We start from the raw sequence: 21,045 nt of genomic DNA, 5'->3' as shown, positions 1-21,045 counted from the left end.
TCCTAGCCCAGGGTATCAGTTATTATCAATAGGGCTAAGGGGTGGTACAAAGCGTGCTGGACACCATGGCTCTGTGTCTAGGTCCCTGTTGTACTTCAGATTTGCTATGTGACTTCAGGCAACTCACTTTCCTTTTCTGGGCCTATAAATCAAAGCAGGGTAATGGCGTTCAAATCTTTTCTCTACGCACCCCCCTACCCCCAGGGATTTTTCCAAAGCAAAGCTAATATAGAACTCTAGCTTCAAAAGCTGACCTAAAGGGCACCTGCTCTGACTGGCTGGGAATGTGGCTGGGGTCCCTGTCCACTTCCTCTCGTTCCACTCCCAGGAGCCCCAGAGTCTCTGTAGAACACGGTCGGCAAACCTTTGAACCAGCCAGTCTCTAAAACCTTAACTAAGGCAGTCTAAACTAGGGATTCTCAACCCGGTGCTTGACATCTGGAACTGGATAATCCTTTGTTGGGGGTGCTGTCGTGTCCTGTGCATTGTAGGTTGCTACTAGATGCTTTTTGAGACGGGGTCTTTGTCACTCAGGCTGGAGTGCAGTGGCGTGATCTCAGCTCACTGCAACCTCTGCCTCCCAGGTTCAAGGAATTCTCCTGCCTCGGCCTCCCAGGTAGCTGGGATTACAGGTGCCCGCCACGATGCCTGGCTAATTTTTGTATTTTTAGTGAAGCCGGGGTTTCACCGTGTTGGCCAGGCTGGTCTCAAATTCCTGACCTCAGGTGATCTGCCCTCAGGTGATCTCGGTTTCCCAGAGTGCTGGGATTACAGGCCTGAGCCACCGTGCCTGGCCTGATTTCTTTTAACTTACTGACATTTTCTGATTTTTCTGCAATGTCCAGCAATTTCTTTTCACTGAAAAAAAAAAAAAAAAAAAAGAAGGCAGGCATGCAGTTTTATTTTTGTCAGTGTGCTCAGGGCTAGGATGGATGGACCTGTAAAGCCCTTTGGAAGCCTGGAAGAGGGACTAGATTATACTATTTTGGGACACTGAGAAGTCACCTAGAAAAGGTGACCTGTAACCTGAGTTTTAAGGGAAGTGCATGAGCTCACCAGGCGAGGAAAGGGCCTTTGTGACCAAGGTATGGCATTGTCCCTGGGACACAGTGAACAGTGAGTTCAGGCATGATATGGTAGGGAGCACAGGAAGTGAAGCTGGGAGGTGGCCAGGGATTTGGTTACAAGACTGTGGATGCTTGGAGCTGGGGTCGTTATTCTGAGGGCAATGGGGGAGCCATTGAAAGGTTTGGCAGGTGGTGGACTGATGGGGATGCTGGTTTGGAAGCTCAAGCTGGTGTCTCATGAAGGGCAGTCAGCTTGGGGGCAGAGAGGCCAGTGAGAGGCAGGAGCAGCAACACAGGCTGTAACAAAGAGGGGACAATGTGGCAAAAATTGGAGAAGTGCATATGGGTCTGGAAGATTCAGATTGACATGGATTTCAGCATCTCCTCTCCCCAGTGCCCACTTATTAGCTGTGAGCCCTGGGCAATGCACTTCTCTCTGAGCCTCCATGACTTAGCTGAGGCAACAATGAAATGGGAAGAGTATGTGGCTGGTGACATGTAATAAGTGAGTACAAATGGTAGCTCCCTTCCCTACCCCCTTGAGGCAGAAGCTGATGGCCAATTTTCTTCTGAGTCGCCCAGCTGAGGCCAGGGAAATTCTGAGTGTGCTTGTTTAGAGAGGGTCACCACCATGCCTGGGCAGCATCGCAGATCTGACGCTGGCACCAGTTTCTGAAAGGTGGGGAAGAAGACAGAGCCAGAAAACCTGGGGCAGATTCCTGGATTTCAATCAGCACCCAGGTCCAGCCCTTCCTGGTCCCAGCTGTACTGCATCCGGCTGGGTCCTAAACCAAGTGACATTTGGTCCCTGCACTCAGGAGGTCCCCATAAACTAGGGGAGATTCACAAATAGAGCCATTGTGTCATGTGAGGACATACCCAGGCCAGCTCCTCAGGCTAAGGTCTTATTAAACCCCAATAGCTACTCTAGGAAGGAGGTGCCATTGTCTCTATTTCACAGATAAGGATGTGGCCAGTCTTCTAATCTGAAAGTGGCTAAGGCAGGAAGGAACCGTGACTTGTCCAGTTCCAGGGCCTGAGCTTCCAGCCTGGCCCAGGGATTCAGGTTGAAGCAGGGCCCGAGGGGTGTGCTAGCAACATCAGCCTGTCCAGGTCTGGACCCCAACATCACCAACCTGTGACTCACTTCTGGGACTACACAGGCAGGGCTGGGAGGGTCCATTTTGACCAATGAGGGGCCCACAACACTCACAGACGCCTGCCCTGTGGAAATGAGTGGAGCCAAAAGCTCTGTGGCCTCCAGCTTCCCATTCACATCTCCCCTGTGCCCACACGGGTGCAAAGAGGGGCTGCCAGTGGCCTTGGTCCCACCTACAGACTGAAAGTCAAAGGAAGTCTGCCCGGTCCTTGTCTCAGCTCTGTAGCCTTGCACACACAGGCCTGTGCCCTTCTCTGAGCCTTAGTTTCCTGGTGGGATATTTCTTCAGAGACAGAGTTTGGGGGCCAGGGCCCTGCCGCTGACCTGCTCTGTGACTTGGAGCCAGTGGCTTCCTCTCTCTGGGCTTCAGATCCCTGCTGGCCAGGCTGCTCCACCTTCTATCCTTGGGCTGGGAAGAGAGTTAGTCACCCCCAGCTCACTGGGGAATCTAGGCCATGCCAATGGCAAACTGGCCCCAGTCCCCCGGCTTGCTGGAGTAGCAGGAAAGGGGAAGAACAAAACCCAGAACCCAGCCCGTCCTGGAACTGGCTTCCCTTGGCCCACATGAACTTGTCAGGATCTCACCAGCCTGTGACTTCATCTACATGCTGCTCCTTCTGCCCGGATGCTGTTGTCCACTCCTACTCTCCTAAGACACCTCAGATGTCCTCTCACGGAAGGATTCTTACACACACACACACACACACACACACACACACGCACACACATGCGTGCGCGCACGTAACCCTTCCTCCAGGCTCCCAAATCACCTGTCCACAAAAACTGCGTTCAGTAGCCACTTAACCTGCATGCTTAAGGCATTCAATCCTCACAGAACTGTGAGTTAGGGATTATCAGCTCTCCTTGAGGGAGGAAGGTTCGGAGAAGTTAGGTCACACATCTTCAGCTCCTCTCCGGGGCCTCCACTGGCTGGGGTAGTGACGCCGGTAACGGGGAGCACTTTAATGCTGGTCATTATCGCTGAGAACGCCTTCCTCGCCAGGAACTAGGGTCCTGGAGGGACGGCAGGGCTTGCTGTCTGACTGCTGTGAAAAAGCAGGTTCGGTCAACGCAGTCTGCAGTAAACACCTCGGCAAGTGACTTTCCCCTGTCTGGGCCTCAGTTTCCCTTTCTATAAAATGGGGGTGAACAGGACTGGGCTCGGGACTCCTAAGCCCTGTCCGGCTGAGCGTTAATGGCTCGGAGGAGTTTGTCTCCATTCCCAAGCCCGCCCTGGAGCGCTCGCGGGGGAGTGACGGCCCCCAGGACCCAAGGTTCCGATCCGCGCCAAGGCGTTCCGGTCAGCAGCAGCCCCGCCGCTCCCCGGGTCCCGCCGCGCTGGCAAGCCCCAGTCCCCGCCAGCCCAATCATGCTGGCGCTTTAAGGACGGGCGGGGCCGGCTGGGCGACAGCGCTGGACACCTGGAGCTGCCCGGAGTCCGGGCCACCCGGAGTCTCGGCGAGGACGCGGAGGAGAGGTGGGGCGGGCGTCACCACCGGAGTGGAGGGCGAGGCCCGGGTCCCGCGCGCCCCTGGGCGCCCCACAGCAGTCTCAGAGCCCCGCGGGGAGCGCGCAGCCCTCGGGGCGGGCGCCGTGGGTGAGGCCTGGCTCGGTCCCTGCGCACCGGGTGCGGGCGGCCGAGAGGGCGCGGCTGGTGAGCCCCGAGAGGGCCCGGGAGCCAGACCTCGGTTTTGCGGGCTGGGGAGCAGGGCTCGGGGGCAGCGGCCAGGCCCCTCCGCCCCTAACACCCGCGCCTCCTGCAGACCCGAGGGTCGCCGCCGGCAGGGTCGCTCAGCCCTGGCGTCCTCCACCACCACACCTTCACCCGCGCCCGGCTCCCTGCGCGCCTGGACAGCGCCTGCTGCCCGCCTCCTGATGGCCCTGCCCCAGGTGGGTGGAAACGGCCTTCTCCCTCCTTTGCGGGCACTCAGCCCCTTCTATTGTCGACCTTGCCCCGACCCCTTCCCCTAACCTTGGTCACGGTGGCTTGGTGGGCAGTGTGGACACCCGGGGCTCTGCCTGGGTTTTATCTTGCTGGGTGGCTTGAGGCCGTGGCACTCAGGGCCTTAATTGGGGAACAAGAACAAATTCTTGTTCGGACAGTTTCGTCTTACCAGAAAGCGGCATCTAAAGTGCCCTTATTGGGGCCGGGTGCGGTGGCTCACTCCTGTAATCCCAGCACTTTGGGAGGCCGAGGCGGGCTGATCACTTGAGGTCAGGAGTTCGAGACCAGCCTGGGCAACATGATGAAACGCTGTCTCTACCAAAAATACAAAAATTAGCTGGGCATGATGGCGGGCGCTTGTAATCCTAGCTGCTTAGGAAGCTGAGGCAGGAGAATCACTTGAACTCAGGAGGCAGAGGGTGCAATAAGCCGAGATCGCAGGACTGCCCTCCAGCCTGGGCGACAGAGCAAGATGGAGTCTCAAACAAAACAAAACAAAACAAAAAGTGCCCTTATTGGTATGGAGTAGGGCATGGAGAATGGCATGGCGTTCCGTCCTGGTTTTGTGCAGGAGCGGGCGGGCGCAGGAGGGAGGCTCTGTCCTCCGGACTCTCCTGACAGGAGCAGGGCCTTTCTACTAGACTTTTACTGAAGATGCTGCCCCCTTGCCAGGGGGCAGATGATAGATGCAGGCTGGCCCTGCCACCAGTGAGCAGATAGGGCAAGATGAAGGGAAGGACAGGTACTGAGCACTGCTGTAGAAATAAAAATAATCATAATAAGAATAAATTTTATTTTAATATATTCTCATTCTCAGAAGCAATATGGTCTTATTGTGCCCATTTACAGGGGAGGGCACTAAGGCGTGGAGAAGCTGGATCCTGCCAGTGTCAGAGCAGGGTGCATCCTCGGTCCAGCCTTGTGTCCCTGTGCCTCACTTACAGCCTGCCGTCTTGCCATCTCATTTTCATTACCTGCTTTCCCCTTGCGGGCAGGGATTTGAACTCAGAGATGCTGGGTGGTCACAGAGCTAACAGGGAATGACCACTGTAGTCAGAGGGGGTGATCAACGGATGCATCTGATTCCCGAAAAACCCTCCTCTGGCTGGAGGGAGGTGGGGGCAGCTGCAGTAGACAGCCTTCTGGGAAAGGGTGCAATGAGGGTCCTGGATGTGAGCAGAGGGCGCTCCAGGTGGAGGGAGCACAGGTCTAGTAGAGGGTCCTGGTGAAAGGAGTTTGGGTGAGAACACCCTGCTGATAGTGACATCCCTGACCTATAATAATAAGGAAAACAACCACTGCACAATGGAACAGGCTGCCCTTCATCCAGTGGACATTGACCTTCTCCACACCAACCGTCCCCCAGGATGGCAGGTTAGCATGTGCCTTGCCTGCTGTGGGGGATCCACATGGAAGGAGCGAGACCCACACAGAAAATGATCCCGACCCCATGTGAGAACACGCAAAGGGCAGTTGCAGGAGCTAGTCTGAGGCCCGGGAGGAGTTAAGCTGGGAAGGAGGGCCATGCATTCTGAAGAGTGAGAGCTGCCCGTGCCAAAGACAAGTAGATCTATTCGCAGCATGGTCTCAACTTTCTATATTAAAAAATATTGATAGACCTAGCTGTACACGCAGACAGGGATTTGACTCATACTAGACCTGGGTCCAAATCCAGCAGTAACCCTAGTGGACAAATTGTCACCCTATTGTGGTCACCAATTGTGGAGAAATTGTCACCCTAGTGGCCACCATGTCTTTAGGACACAGTGCTGTTGTGGGGATTAAGTGAAGGGACACCTGTAAAGCGCTTGGCATGGTGCCCAGCCTGGTAAATGCCCAGCCTGATAAATGCACAGCACACATCTGCTGCTGCCGTCATCCTGTGTGCAGGACAAGGGGGCAATGAACAGGAAACAGCCACCTGGGGATTTTGCTAATCTCTGAGAGGCAAGATTAGTGGTGATTTGTGATTTTTTTTGTTTTTTTTTTTTTTTTTGAGAAGGAGTCTCACTGTGTCACCCAGGCTGGAGTGCAGTGGCGCGATCTCGGCTCACTGCAACCTCCACATCCTGGGTTCAAGTGATTCTCATGCCTCAGCCTCCCGAGTAGCGGGGACTACAGGTGCCCACCACCACGCCCGGCTAATTGGCTAATTTTTGTATTTCTAGTAGAGACGGGAGTTTCACCATATTGCCCAGGTTGGTCTCAAACTCCTGACCTCAGGTGATCCACCCACCTCGGCCTCCCAAAGTACTGGGATTACAGGTATGAGCCACTGTGCCCAGCCTGTATTTTTAAATTTTTATTCTCTTCTGTGGTTTTCTCCTTTTTCCACAATGAGCAGCGACTATTGTTTGGTAGAAAGTAAAAAGCAGTGTAGGTTGCCCCACGCAGGTGTGCCTAGGTGTGCGCTCCTCCAGTGCTGAGAACCCTGCTGTACCTGGCTTTGGACAAGGTCCTTCACCTTTTTGGGCTCACTCTCCTCATTTGTAAAATGGGACTTTTCATCTGGCCTGCCCACCTGTAGGGAGGCAGGTGCGACGCTAGGTATAAAGGGGGACTGTTGAGTACCATAACATACAGGCCGTGGTTACTGTTCTTGATTTGCTTGTGTGTTTTGTTTTTTGAATTTTTTTTCCCCAGAAGCAGGTTTCTCTTCTTGACAGCCTCTCCTAGCTCTTTGACTTTAGGGATGGGGGACCGGGAGTAGTCAGAATTTTTTTCTCCCTACATGAAAAGGCTTTGAGCTGGAGACAGGAGGCACTTGCCCCCTGGACAGATTCATAGGAAGAGAACTGCAGGTAATTTATGAATGGAATTTCTCTATATGCATCCAGAGGTCTAGGGGTGCAGAAAGATTGAGGTCCACTCCCAGAGCGCCCCTTTTACATGTATACATTCTCTCTCTCTCTCACACACACGCACACACACACACATGTGTGTGTGTTTTTAAACACATTTGGTAACATGCTCTTTTGAAATCTAAAGTTTCACCTACTACATCTTGAACATTTGCCATGCCCTTCAGCTCCCATGGTATTATGCCTTTGAGCAGCCGCACAGCAGTATGTCATTTGGATATATTGTTGTTGGCTGGGCAAGCCCCACTTGGAAGGGATTTGTGATCACCGAAGCCTCCCTTTAAGGTCTGTGGCCCCCGCTGCCTGCTTCACTGGCTCAGCCTCTGGAAGAGGAGACAGTGCTTCTGCAAATCCTCCTAGCAGCCTCCTAGAGAGCCTGCCTTTTATCCGATGAGGAAGCAGGCCCAGGGCAGGTGAGAGGCTTATCCCATGATACAGCTGTAGAGGGGGGACCAAAGCCAGGACTGTCCTTCATGTCCCTGTGCTGTGGCAGCTGGAATCCTGCACTGCCTCCTCTCTCCCAGCTCTTCACAACTGTGAGGGTGGATTTTCACCCAACCAGCATTGATTTATCCAGCAACACTTTCCCTCAGTTCAGAGGATTTATTGAGCAGCTATTATATGCTAGGCACTGAGGGGATATAGTGGTGAACAAGGCCAATATGGACCCTGCCCTCAGGGAGCTCACAGACTGGGGAGTGGGATAAGAGAAGCAGAAGTTAAGCACAGGTTTCTGCTGTGGCAAAGGTGGCCCAGGGCACTTAGGGGTTTAAAGTTAAAGTGTCTTCAGAGAAGGCTTCCCTGGTGAGGCTGAGCTGAGCCTTGAGGGGAGCTAATGGGAAGTTACAGGTACAAGGACTGGAAGGTACAATGGACAGCCTAGAAATTGGCTTTGGGGACAACTCAGACCTAGGTTTCCGCCTCCTACATCTGTGTGATCCGGGGCCAGTACCCTTCCAGGTTTTTCCCCCCTGTGCATTCTTTTATTTAATTGAGACAACACTGTATGCATAATTTAGTATACTAAGTTGAAAAAAGCAAGATATGATAAATGTTTCCTCCTCTTGTTAAACCTTTGTGCTGAGCTTGATTTTTTAAAAAAATGGGCTAATATTAATTATTCATTCTAGAGATTATGCCGTAGTTTACTCACCATTTCTTTACAATTGAACATTTTAGCACTTTCCAAATTATGACCATTATTAATAAGGCCACGGTGAACGTGTGTGTGTGTGTGTGTGTGTGTGTGTGTGTGTGTGTGACAGTCTCACTCTTTTGCCCAGGCTGGAGTACAGTGGTGCGATCTCGGCTCACTACAACCTCTGCCTCCCAGGTTCAAGTGATTCTCCTGCCTCAGCCTCCCGAGTAGCTGGGATTACAGGCATGTGCCACCATGCTCGGCTCATTTTTGTACTTTTAGTAGAGATGGGGATTCACCATGTTGGCCAGGCTGGTCTCGAACTCCTGACCTCAGGTGATCTGCCCGCCTTGGCCTCCCGAAGTGCTGGGATTACAGGCGTGAGTCACTGCGCCCGGCTTGGTGAACATCTTTTTCCATAAAGTTTTGTTCTATGTTGCGAATTTCGGCCTCAGACTCTTCAATACCCCCTTTCACCCTTGTTCTGGGTCTGGGTATCTTCCTCTATTCAGTAACAGTGTTCATCTCACAAGATTGTGACCAGGTGAAGTCAGGCAGTGCATAACCAGCAAGCCCTGATCCTGGCAGGCCTGGAGGTTCCAACACGCGTTACTTTTCTCTGTCCCAGCTTCCTGTGTGGCAGTCAGGGTGGGAAGTTTTAGACCCACCAGGCAGATGGGGCCCCTGAGGCCTGGAGGGAGGCCTTGAATGAAAGTGGTGACACTTAGCTCCTGCGATTTCCCAGGCATGGTGCTGATACATGTTTGTTTACCTCTGACCTTCAGAATAGCCTGGCAAAGTCAGGGGCATCATCTCCACTTCACAGATGAGGAAACTGAGGCCCAGAGGAGTTAAGTGACTTCTCCAAGGTTGTACAGTGACCTCAGGCAGAGGAGGATTAACACCCGGCCTCCAGCACCTTTCATATGGCCCATTTCCTCTTCCCCCTCCTTCTCTGTGTCCAGATGTGTCCAGACGGGAGCCACGTGGCCTCCACCCTCCGCTATTGCATGACAGTCAGCGGCACAGTGGTTCTGGTGGCTGGGACGCTCTGCTTCGCTTGGTGGAGCGAAGGGGATGCAAGCGCCCAGCCTGGCCAGCTGGCCCCACCCACGGAGTATCCAGTGCCCGAGGGCCCCAGCCCCCTGCTCAGGTCCGTCAGCTTCGTCTGCTGCGGCGCAGGTGGCCTGCTGCTGCTCATTGGCCTGCTGTGGTCCGTCAAGGCCAGCACCCCGGGGCCACCTCGGTGGGACCCCTACCACCTCTCCAGAGACCTGTACTACCTCACTGTGGAGTCCTCAGAGAAGGAGAGCTGCAGGTCAGCAGGGCAGGGTGGGGCGCGGGTGGGGACTGCAGGTAGGGGCCCAGTCACGCCAGCCCACCAGCCAGCATTTGTAATTCCAGCAAATTCTCATGGGGTTCCTCCTTTGGATCAGGCTTTGCCCTGTGTCCTGGGTACATGGAAGCTGATCAGTACAGCCCTGAAGGAGTTTAAAGCCCCATGACAGAAGCTGATGATGACAAACTGGAGTAGGTAGTGCTGTGTGAGACAGGCATGGCTTCTAAAGACATGGAGAAACCCAGGAAGGCTTCCTGGAGGAGGTGGCAGCTGAACTCAGCTTGGTATGGGACAGAATAGCAGAGGGTTAAAAGCCTAGGCACAAAAGTCAGACCCACTGGGACCCTGTTCTGGTTCTATCACAAACTAGCAGTGGGACTTTGAGTAGGTCATGCAATCCCCCTAAGCTTTAACTTCCTCATTTGAAATGAAAAGGACTAATAGCAACAGCAATAATAGCAAACCCCTCTACAGTACAGCCCTGTGCCAGGCACTGTTCAAAGTGCTCTTCCATACTCACTCAGCTGATCCTTACAGCAGCCCTCTGAAGTAGCTACTGTTATGAGTTCCATTTGCAGAGGAGGAAACGGAGGCACGGAGACACTAAGTAACTCAGCCAAGGACATCAGATATGTACGTCAGAACCAGGACTTGAACCCAGGCGGTCTGACCTCAGAGTCTGTGCTCACGCCCACTCCCTACTTCAGGTGACACTTGGGAAAATTAAATGAGATATGTATGTTGAGCTTTAGCCCAGTGCCTGGTACATAGTAGGTGCACAGCAAATGTCAACTTTTCCTCTAGTGGACATGGTGGAAAAGAGGCATTTTAGGCAGGCAGAAGAGCGTGCACAAAGGTGTGGGGTTGGGGACAAAGTGTTGCATGAAGACAGCATCTCTCAACCTTTTATTTTCATTATTGGTCTCCCCACCCTGCCTTGTGCCATCCTTCTTAGACTTTTTTTTTTTTCCCAAATCCTCCTCCATGAAATTGTAATACCGCAGATACACTGTGTATTTGTTTATGTTCTATATGCATATCTGTGCTTTATACATAAAAAGAGTATTACCCTCCCCAAGAACCAATGTTTGTCTTGTTGAGAATGCATGTATTATGCATACCCTTTTATGTACTTATTTATTCAACAAAGTACAGAGTGTGCCTATGTGCTAGGGGCCTGTGTACATCACCTCCTGTCCTTTCTATTTCCTGCAAGGTAAGAATGACTGTTGTGTCTGCAGAAAAGCAAGGGGAGGCATAGCTAGAAAGTGGCAGGAGCCTGCTGGCTGCACAGCTGGCATTCTTCCTCCCACATCAGTCCTAAGCCCTGGATCCCTGTGTGTGAGGGGCTAAGCCAGACTGCCGTGAGCTGGCCTGGGACCTGGGACCTGAATGCTTTTCCTTCCTGTGTTAACAGGGAAAATATTTTCCGAGTCAAAGAATGTAGGAGCATTCCTGCTACCAGCCTGTGACTTCTTAAAGCTAGAGATGATGCAGTACAGTCAGCCCTTTCTGTCTATGGGTTCTGCATCCATGATTCAACCAACCATGGATCCAAAACACTTGAAATAGCATTTACATGTGTATTTATATAGCATTTACATAGTGTTAGATATTGCAGGGCCTTGGGGACTCTCCAGCCAAACCCTTCACTTCTCAGATGAGAGACCTGGGTCTCAGAAAGACCAAGTGACCTAGCTGGTCATACAGTGAGTTAGTGGTCAGTTGGAACCGGGCCAGGCCCCAGATGCTCTGGACCAGAGCCTGCTCTCCCACCCAGCCAGGCGTGAGTGCAGGGGGTGGGTGTTGCCTGTACACACAGCCATGTTGACGCAACAGGGTCTAGGCACAGCTGCGCCTGGCAGGTGGGGCCCCTTGGCCTTCACTCCCAGTGGGCCAGGGAGGATGCCCACCTAGGAGGCCACAGGGTGATCCTAGCCCATCGAGCTCCAAGACCCCAGTCGCAGACTCAAAACTGGGTGGCTGGGAGTCGAGGAGGCTGCTTCTGCTGGCGGTGCTCTTTCCTGTCCCGAGGCTGACCCAGCCCAGCCCTGCTGCCTGCAGAGCCCAGCACCTGGCCCCCATGGGTGGCTACTCTGCTATTCCTGCTCCCAGGCACCTCAGTCTCTGGTGGTGCCCGCTGTGGGTAACTCCAGGACAGAAATAAAGCCTTCCTGGGCTGATGGCTTGGGCAGGTCCCTTCCCCTCTTGGCCTCGGTTTCCCTGTTTATTCATCTACTTACTCTTTCATGCATGTACCTAATATTGACTGAACACACGTAGGTATGCTGGGTGCTATTCAGAGAACTAACAGTGCCACAGTGGGCAAAACAGACAAAACCCCTGCCCTCAGGAAGCTCCTATCTTGAGTGTAAGTCCCCTTAGTGAGGCGGCTGGGTGTGGGGCGTCCAGTAGTCCCTGCTCTTTCTTTTAGAAGCTGTGTGTCCTTGAGGATGTTACTTAGACTCTCTGAGCTGTGTCTGACACCTCATCTCTCAACTGGGGTGAAGACCTTTTCTCTATCATCGCTGTCAGGCTCAGATGAGATGAGAGTTAGGGAAGCGTGCACTCTGTAGCTGGTACACACATCTGCTTTCTCTGCTATTTCTGTTTTAGTTTACAATGCACCCTCATGCCCACTAGATTTTAGCCTTAACTGCTTATGAGGTAAGTGTAAGGATTAGGCCCATTTGACAGCTGAGAAAACTGAGGTGAGGAGAGATGAGATGGCTTGGGGGAGAGGTGTGATAGGTGAACTTAGCTTGAGCTTTGCAGTCAGATGAAGCTGGGGCTTTGCCACTTAGTTGACACATGGCCTTTGCTCATCTGTAAAGTGGGTGCAGGCCTCTACCCCCCAGGGTGGTTGTGAATATGAAAGGAGATTAGAGAACGTAAGTGTTGGGCAAATTGTATTTCATCCCTTGCCCCACTCTTCCTGGGTTTGCCTGACTCAGCTGATGGGCAGTGGAGCTGGTGCCAGGCCCAGGTCTCCTGCCCCAACCAGGCTCCAAAGATTGGGGTGAGCCCTAGCCTCCATGGCACTTCCTGTGCGGGGAGACCACTGTGGCAGGACTGCCCCACACAGCTGCAGAGGCGCCACATCCAGAGGCACCATGAATGGGGCCCGCTCCCAGAGGGGTGTGATGCAGCTGCCCTGCTTGCTGAGTTCCTGGCATCCTCGACTGTGACCTTGGTGACTTGGAGCGGGGCGGGCCCAGCTGGCCACTAAGGTGACAGAAGGTGGTGTGAGGGCAGCTTCACATCTGCCCTCTAAGCAAACTTCCTGCTGTGGGCAGAACTCACTGGCACCTGTGCCCTGCCCTGCCAGCTGTCACCTGCTGGGATGGCCCCAGGCCTACCCAAAGCCTGTCTCAGGTGTCCAGGGCTCTAAACGGGGCTGGAGCATGGCTGGGAGGTGAGCAGGCAGGAGATGGGGCTCTGGAAGCTAATTACTCACAGTTTTCTGAATGTTGTGAAACATTTGTTTTTCATTTTTTCTTTCCCTGAATCTGAAAGGGGAAATAGTATCCTCATTTTACAGATCAGGAGAAAGAGGTTCAGAGAAGGTGTAAATGTGGTCCAGGTCACACAGCAATAGAACCCAACTTGCCTGCTTCCAGGAGCAATATTCTCTGTCCTGCCCTCATCTGCAAGGATGCTGGGAGCTCAGAGGAGGGTGAGGACAGGCACCATCTCAGCTTCCTGGGCTGTCTTCCAGAGAAGGAAGGGAGGTCTGTGAGAGTTCACAGCAGCACTGGACAGCGAGTTCCATGTTTGGGACTCCTGGCTGGTGTCCCAGGGATTTCTGGCCGGTGCCCTGCCCTGTACTGACATACAGGCTGGGGTTCAAATCCAGGATCCCATCAATCTGCTCCATCACCCTGGTCTGTGATTGGGAGCAGTGAGCCTCTCCGCAGGCTGCCATGAGGCTGCAGTGGGCCGAGGAGACACATTGCTGGAGAAAGTCCAGGTCCCTGGTGGGTGCTGGGCGTTCACCTGAGGGGCAGCAGCAGGTTCCCAGCATGGGCCCCTCCATCAGCTAAGTCCCATCTACTGCCTCTTCTGTTCCCCAGACTGGCCTCTTGCCATTGGCCCCTCCTCGGTCTAGACAGCAGGACCACAGGTGTGGAATAAACTGCTTCCCAGCAGCTCCAAACTGAGGGGCCTGGCAAGTGACTCAGCCTCTCTGAGCCTTGTGGGGCCTGCCATCTTGAGGCCTGTGATAAGCTTTGCTCCCCCACCCATTCCCCACAGGACCCCCTTGAGATTCTGCTCATAACCCCACTTACGTCCCAGGTGCTGAGTGCCGCCCTCCGTGAGCCCATTTAACCTGCACTCTGTCCTGTGAGGCAGGTGCCACTACCGTCCCCCATTTTACAGGTGAGGAAACCAGGCCCCGGTGAATGGAATTACAGACCCATGATCTCCCAGCAGGAATGTGTCCAAGCAGGGAGGTGAACCAACCAATGCCCAGGCTCATAACCACCCTCAGTGTTGGAAGGGACCTTCAGGATCACCCCCAAAGCAGGAGCAGCCCCCACCTAGGATCAGTGACATTCCCACCCCACTCCCCACTGTGTGTCCCAGGTGGGGGAGGGTCATTGGATCCCCAGAGATGACCCACCAGGGCTCTGAGGGGACTGACAGCTGGTCTCATATCTATCAGCCTCAGGCTGGCTGGGGCGTGGGTGATCTGTCTCAGGGTCTGGCCTGCAGAACTTGGTCTCTGCCTCAAGCCCCTGTGGGGTGGTTTAGTTGGCCAGGGGAGGGGACCAGAAAAGAGTCACAGGATAGCAAAGCTGTCCAGAGATAGAAGTGGTTGATCTGGTAAGTTATAAGCTCTCCATCCCTGGAGGTATGCAAATAGAGATAATCACTTGGCAGACATCATATCAAAATCTAAAGCATCCAGATGGACAGAGGAATTGAGGTCTCCCATTCTGCCCTGGGCATCCCAATTCTGATCTTGTAAAGGATATTTCAATAGGCGGGAGTCTTCTGTCTATGGACCACCATCACTCAATCTTTCAAAATGAAACACCCCTAAGCACCTACCCTCAGCTCCTGGACTCTCAGTCACTGCCCTAGGGTAGGACTTACCCTGCAGTGAGAACTGAGGAGGCACCAGGAGGTGCTGGGAGCACATACAGGGAACTAATTCTATGGAGCAGGGAGTGGGTGGCGGGAAGGCTGAGGGCCGCAGGAGCTGGCTCATGCCAAGTTTCAACTGTGTATATGGGGCCCTGGAGAGCCGCAAAGGCTTGGAGCAGGGTGTGAAGACTTCTCTGCCCCCAGCCTTCCTCACTGTCTCTCTGGCAGGCAGCAGGGTCTGCCCCAGCCCGGGCTAACAGCCTCTCTTCTGTTCCCGCAGGACCCCCAAAGTAGTTGACATCCCCACTTACGAGGAAGCTGTGAGCTTCCCAGTGGCCGAGGGGCCCCCAACACCACCTGCATACCCTACAGAGGAAGCTCTGGAGCCAAGTGCATCGAGGGATGCCCTGCTCAGCACCCAGCCCCCCTGGCCTCCACCTAGCTATGAGAGCATCAGCCTTGCTCTTGTTGCCGTTTCTGCAGAGACGACACCGAGTGCCACACGCTCCTGCTCAGGTCTGGTTCAGACTGCACGGGGAGGAAGTTAAAGGCTCCTAGCAGGCCCTGAATCCAGAGACAAAAATGCTGTGCCTTCTCCAGTCTTATGCAGTGCCTGGGACACAGTAGACACTCAGCAAACGTTCATTGTTGAAGCCTGTTCTATTTATCTATTGCTGTATAACAAACCACCCCAGAATTTAGTGGCTTAAAATAAATCCCATTTTATTATGTCTCACGACTCTATGAGTTGCCTAGGCCCAGCTGGGGGTGTTCTGCCCTCTGTGGTATGGGTGAGGCTGCAGTCTTCAGGGACCCAGCTGGCCAGGACATCCTGGGTGGCACTCCTATGGCCAGCGGTGAGTGCTGGCTGTCAGCTGGGAGATTGTGTGCAGGTGAGAAAACTGGGGCCCAGGGGCACACGTCACATTTATAACCAGAATTACATGGCCTCTGAATTCAGACCACCTATGTATAGGTTCCACCAGGTACCATTTTTTTTTTTTTTTAGATAGGATCTCACCGTGTCACCCAGGCTGGAGTGCAGTGGCTCAATCATGACTCGCTGCAGCCTCTTCCTCCCAGGCTCAAGCGATCCTCCCGCCTCAGCCTCCCAAGTAGCAGAAACCATAAGCATGCCCGACTAATTTTAAAAAATTTGTTGTAGAGAGGGAGCTTGCTATGTTGCCCAGGCTGGTCTTGAACTCCCAGCCTCCTAAAGTGTTAGGATTACAAACTTGAGCCACTGTGCCCAGTCTGCCGTGTACCATCTTAGTGACTTGGACAAGTGATTTTTTCTCTCTGCCTTAGCCTCCTTATCTGTAAAATGGGAATTGAGGATTCCCTCAAAGAGCTGATTTGTGAGGATTCGGTGAGATGGTAGCAGCTGACATGTGAGTTCACACTGACACTGCCATCAATGGCTCAGTGCTGAGGCACCGGATGATAAAGGCAGGGGTCTTAGCCCTGAGCCAGGTGCCTAGTAAGTGTGCAGTAATTGTCAGTTTTATGAGTAGAGGTAACCCTCCTCCACCAAGTGCAAATTCAGCCTCTGCTCCCATACCTCCTTTGACGGGAAGCTCACTACTTTTGCTCACTTTGCAGATGTGACAGAAACATCTACTTTTGACCAGCTCCGTTCTGCATCCCTACGTCTCTAGCCCACCCCACTTCCATGAAAGGAGGTGAAGTAATCTTCCCAGGGTCACACTGCCAGCAGGGGTCCAAAGGTCTGGGGCTTAGCTGGAGAAGGGTGGCATCCCCGAGCCTACTGTGTGCTGGGCCTGGTCCTCTGCTATTCTGTCATTTTCAGAGTGCCCTGGGACAGGTGGTGGTGTCAGCATTTAACAGGTGAGGAACTAGCCTTGGAGAGGTAAAAATTCCAGACAATAAAGTCACAGCCGGTGTGGGGTTCTCCCACCTAGGCTGCATCGTTGTCACAGTAGCCACAGTCTTGGTCTCTCTCTGCTTCTCCCTGAGGCCCTTGCAGTCTCTTCTCAGTCCAGCAGGCAGAATGAGCTGTTCAGACCCAGGTCAGATCATGACCCACCCTGCCCCTGGCTCTGCCGGACCCCACCCTTCCTACCACACTCCCCCACCCCCCACCCCCACTGTGGCTCCCAGCTCACTTTCAATAATGAAAGCCCAGGCCAGGAGTGATGGCTCACGCCTGTAATCCCAGCACTTTGGGAGGCCGAGGCGGGTGGATCATGAGGTCAGGAGTTCAAGACCAGCCTGGCCAAGACGGTGAAACCCCTCTCTACTAAAAACACAAAAATTAGCCGGGTGTGGTGGCGGGCGCTATAATCCCAGCTCCTCAGGAGGCTGAGGCAGAGAACTGCTTGAACCCGGGAGGTGGAGGTTGCAGTAAGCTGAGATCGCACCACTGCACTCCAGCCTGGGCAACAGAGTGAGACTCCTTCTCAAAAAGAAAAGAAAAGAAAAGAAAGCCCAGACACTGGTCTGAGGAGAGGGGGGCTCTGAGGCCTGGTCTGAGCCTGTCCTCTCTCCTGACCCTCTCATCTCCTGCCACTCCCTCCCGCTGCTCTCTGCTCCAAACAGTCTCACTGAGGCTTTTGCACTGGCTGTTTCCTCTCTCCTGAAGTGCTTCCGGGGGGCTGGCTATTCAGCAACCTGGGTGTCTCTTCTGACCCTCTCCCTCCCCCATCACCAAACTCTAGATCCCTCCTGTGCTTCCCTCCCTTCTTCTCTTCTACATCACTGCTTCACCCTCCTCTTCTTGGTATTAACACAGGACGGTCTAGGAGCCTGGAGATGTAGGTGTGAAGTGACCTTGGGCGGGTTAGGTGAGTTAATGAGTTGCTGGTGTGACCAGGAGGCACCACTTTACTGGGCAGGCACTGAAAGGGCAAGGGCGGGAGGGCTGGAAGCACAGAGACCTTTTCTGCCTTTCTCTCCGATCCACTCATCTGTGTCCTAACTGGAAGCCCGCAGGAGGGGCCGTGACTTGCTCAAGGTCACCAGCATCATGGAAGAAGCTGAGTCAGGGCTGCAGAGGGAAGACAGACTCCTGACCAAGCCATGTTACTGTCCCCTTCCAAGCCAAAGTGGCCTCGCTGTGAATGGGGGTTCCTCCTGTCCATTGGCAGGGTGCCTGACCATGGAGCCACGTGAGGGCCAGCTCTGCCACTCTGCAGCCCCCAGGAGGCACCAGTTTGCTTGCTAGTTTCTTTCCTCCTGGGCCCGACCATCCAGTTTCTTCACCCCCTATTCAGACCTCATCTTGTGCTGGCCACCACAGTCTCAGATGACAGGGATCCTCAGAGCTCAGACCTCTCCCGTGCTTTCCTTGGGCCCCTCCTGGGCTTCTGTTACCCGCTGGGTGGGCTTGGTGACCCCTGCCCCTGGAGCTCTCCACCTTAAATCAGCCCACCGCAGTCAGAAATCCCTATGCTGCCCCTCAGTGGCTCATTGCTGCTCACTGGGATCTTTCTCTCTCTAATTGAAAAATTAAAATCTGGTTCTCATTTTTCCCGTGCATAACCTCTGTGAAAAAGGTCAGATACCTTAGCCCCAGCAGGTTTCCTGCCTGCATTTCCTCTCCGGCCTCTCTCTCCCAGACACGCAGATTCCATCCCTCTATTCACACAGGCATCCAGAGCCTACCCTGTCCTAGCCCCTGGGGATAGAGCAGTGCTCAAAACAAAGTCCCCACCGTGTGGGGGCTTGAGTTCTAGTTGGGGAGACAGACATACAAGAGACAAGATAAATCATGCATATAGTATGATAGGTGGCTGTGAGCACTATGGAGAAACATTGGGAAAAGAATACAGGGAACCCCTAGGGAGGCGATTCTGCAGTTTCATAGCAGGATCAGGGAAGACCTCACTGTGAAGGCGACATTTGGGCAAAGGCCTGAAGAAGGTGAGGGAGGAAGCCATGCAGCTACAGGAAGAACAGCACTCTAGGCAGAAGGAACAGCAGGTCCGGAGGCCCTGGGGTGCATGCGTGTTCCAGGAACAGCATGGGGCCAGGGTGGTGGAATGGGTGAGTGAGAGGGGGCGTGGCGGGAGGCAAGCTCAGAGGGTTGATATGCAGGCAGTGTGGGCCAATTATCCAGAGCCTTTCAGGTCATCTTAAAGCATTTGGCTTTTACTCTGATGAGATGGGGAGCCATTCCAAGGCTCCGTGTGAAGAGTGACATGATCTGACCCAGTATTGGGGCTACAAAGAGACTTCAGAGGTCAAGGATGGAAGTAGAGACCAGTTAGGGAGAGAAAGAGATGATGGAGGCTCAGACCCGGTGACGAGCAGTCGTGGGGGGTGAGAAGTGATTGGATTCTTACATGTTGGAGGTAGAGCCCATAGGATGTGGGTGTGACGGAGGAGGTGAAGTTGGTGGCATGGCTCGCTAACTGGAAGGATGGGGTCGTGGGAGGGGCAGGTCTGGGGAGGAAGATGCAATGCAGGCAGCCTGTGCACAGCACTTAGAGCTTTCTCGCCAGCTGTGTGTCGGCAGGTACGTACCTCAGTGCCTTTGCACATGCTGGCCTCTGTGCCTGGGAGGTTTCTCCTGCCCCGTCAGAACTCCAACTGCCTTTTCAAGTGTCCCTTCTGTGAATCTGTCCCTTCACCCCTCATCCCCATCTGTTCCTCTCTCTGCTTTGTGCACATTCGGGACCTCGCACGCATCGCAAAGCCATTACCATATTGTGCCCCAGAAGGTGCCCCAGAAGTTAGGACTGAGCGCCATCCATCCCTGAAGTCCTGTGTTTACGAGTTCCTAACACCTCAGTGTCCCCCACACAGTAGGGGCTCAACCAGAGACTGCCTGGGGACCTGGGTGGACTCCTAGCTCTACTGTCTGTTCCTAGGTTCTGCCACGTTGTGTCGCTCGCTTTGCCTGCGTGGACCTCGATGCTTACCTCTGTCAAATGGGCGTGCTCTTTCCCTCCCTGCCTCGGGGTGTCTTGAGAGCCCGCTCGCAAGGAGGATCCCGAAAGCTGGGGTTAGCGCGCCCTCTGCTGGACGATGAGAGACTCGGCGCGCTCTGCTCCCGCGTCCCCCAAGTGGCCAGGGGAACTTGAAGTAAGGCGGGGGGGCGGGGGGACTGCAGGAGAGGAGGGGGAGCTGCTGCACCCGAACATTTCCAGCGCACCCTACACACATGTCCTTACTTAATCCCTAGCCCGACTCTGTGGAAGAGCTTAGGTGAGACCCATTTTCCTGAGTTCCTGCTTGTTTCCTACTTGTTACTGAATTTCTTACTCGTAGTTACCTTTTTTTTTTTTTAGAGGAGAAGCGACTGAGAGAGAAAAGGGGCGAAGAAGTCTGGGCCGTGTAGAGGAAAGAAAAGGCGCGAGAGGAGAAGAGTGCCCGGGTGACCGCGAGGCCTCTGAGGAGTGGCTGAAGACCAGATCCATCTACATGGGGCTGGGAGGGGAGGTCCGGTCACCGCTCAGCTGCCGACTCAGCCGAGGGAGACCTTGGCCAGTCCCCGCAACTCCGCGGGCTCGGTTTCCTCGCCTGTGAAACGGGGGCGATGACTCCCCTCCCCGCCGCGACTGCTCATCACCGGGTCCGAGCCCAGCCGCCGCCCCCGGGGGAAGCGCCTTGCTCAGCGCCGGGCGGCAAACGAGGCCCTGTAGGACCGCGGCTGCAGAGACCGTTCCCGCCGCCCGCCTGGGCTCCAGGGCCAGACGGGCTGAGGTCCCCCTGGGCCTCCGTCTCCTTTCCAGGGAGGGGCACTGGCTAGGTGACACGGGACTTGCCGAGGGACTCGCCCTTTCCCTTCTCTGAGCCTGTAGTAGATGATGATAATGTTTCCCTAGAGGGTCCTGCTTTGTTAATAGTCACAGATTACAAAGCCCTTGCCTTTTCCCACCCCCCTTATGTCCCTTCCCTGTACAAAACCTGGGAGGTGGCCTAATACCTATCCCCAATCTGCAGTTGACAAAATTCAAGCCCGGAGCAGAGTCACCTGCCCTGAGCTCACCCTGAGAACCAGACCTGGACATGACCTGATAACTCAGCCCTTTCCCGCCCCTCAGCCATCGCTCAGCCAGGGCCCCTGAGCTCCCTCCAGGACCTCCTCTGCGAACTGTCAAGTGCACCTGGACTGTGAGGGCTGGCGAGGGTGGGTGTGAGGAAGGAGAAACCCCTGTTGGAAAAAGGGCCTATGGGAAGGACGTCTAGTTAGAGGGGCAGCTGTGGGCACAGGTGTGGGGTTAGGGAACAAGGGCAGCCCTGCTGGCAGGAGGGGAGAAGGTGATGACCGCCAACAGGAAATCCCCAAGCCCAGCAAGTCAGGGAGCCCAGTGAAATCCTTTTATCCTGCATGGGCGATTTAACCCCATGTAAACGCCAAGTGAACATTCTCTTGTAGAGACCGATGGTCCTCATTTTCCTGTAATCCTGTGAAGGAATGTGATTTCTGCCATCAGCCTGTCCCTAGGACTAAAATGCCTCATTAGTGTTATTCTTAGGA

The 21,045-nt window shown here is 54.1% G+C and overlaps 1 protein-coding gene across 4 annotated transcripts; it reads left to right on the top strand.

Moving 5' to 3' along the window:
- The first annotated feature begins 3,547 nt into the window (after positions 1 to 3,547).
- Positions 3,548 to 20,537, top strand: TMEM61 (transmembrane protein 61). 4 transcript variants are annotated; one of them, XM_054486026.2, is made up of 4 exons: positions 3,556 to 3,703; positions 3,990 to 4,116; positions 9,136 to 9,488; positions 14,881 to 15,334. In XM_054486026.2, the coding sequence occupies exons 2-4, from the start codon at positions 4,102 to 4,104 to the stop codon at positions 15,146 to 15,148; spliced, it is 636 nt and encodes a 211-aa protein (XP_054342001.1). In that variant the 5' UTR covers positions 3,556 to 3,703; positions 3,990 to 4,101; the 3' UTR covers positions 15,149 to 15,334. The 4 variants fall into 4 exon arrangements, with proteins under 4 accessions (XP_054342021.1, XP_054342031.1, XP_054342001.1 ...); XM_054486037.2 differs by having other exon boundaries at positions 3,556 to 3,823; XM_054486046.2 differs by lacking the exon at positions 3,990 to 4,116 and having other exon boundaries at positions 3,548 to 3,703.
- Positions 20,538 to 21,045: the final 508 nt, after the last annotated feature.

Source organism: Pongo pygmaeus, chromosome 1 (genome assembly GCF_028885625.2).
Source record: "Pongo pygmaeus isolate AG05252 chromosome 1, NHGRI_mPonPyg2-v2.0_pri, whole genome shotgun sequence".
Classification (NCBI taxonomy): Eukaryota; Metazoa; Chordata; class Mammalia; order Primates; family Hominidae; genus Pongo; species Pongo pygmaeus.
This window is presented reverse-complemented; position numbering and strand designations above follow the sequence as displayed.

Excerpts from the sequence above, each read along its gene's own strand:
- TMEM61 (XM_054486026.2), top strand. Across the intron at positions 9,489-14,880 it reads TCAGAGAAGGAGAGCTGCAG|GACCCCCAAAGTAGTTGACA; the intron begins GTCAGCAGGGCA and ends CTGTTCCCGCAG.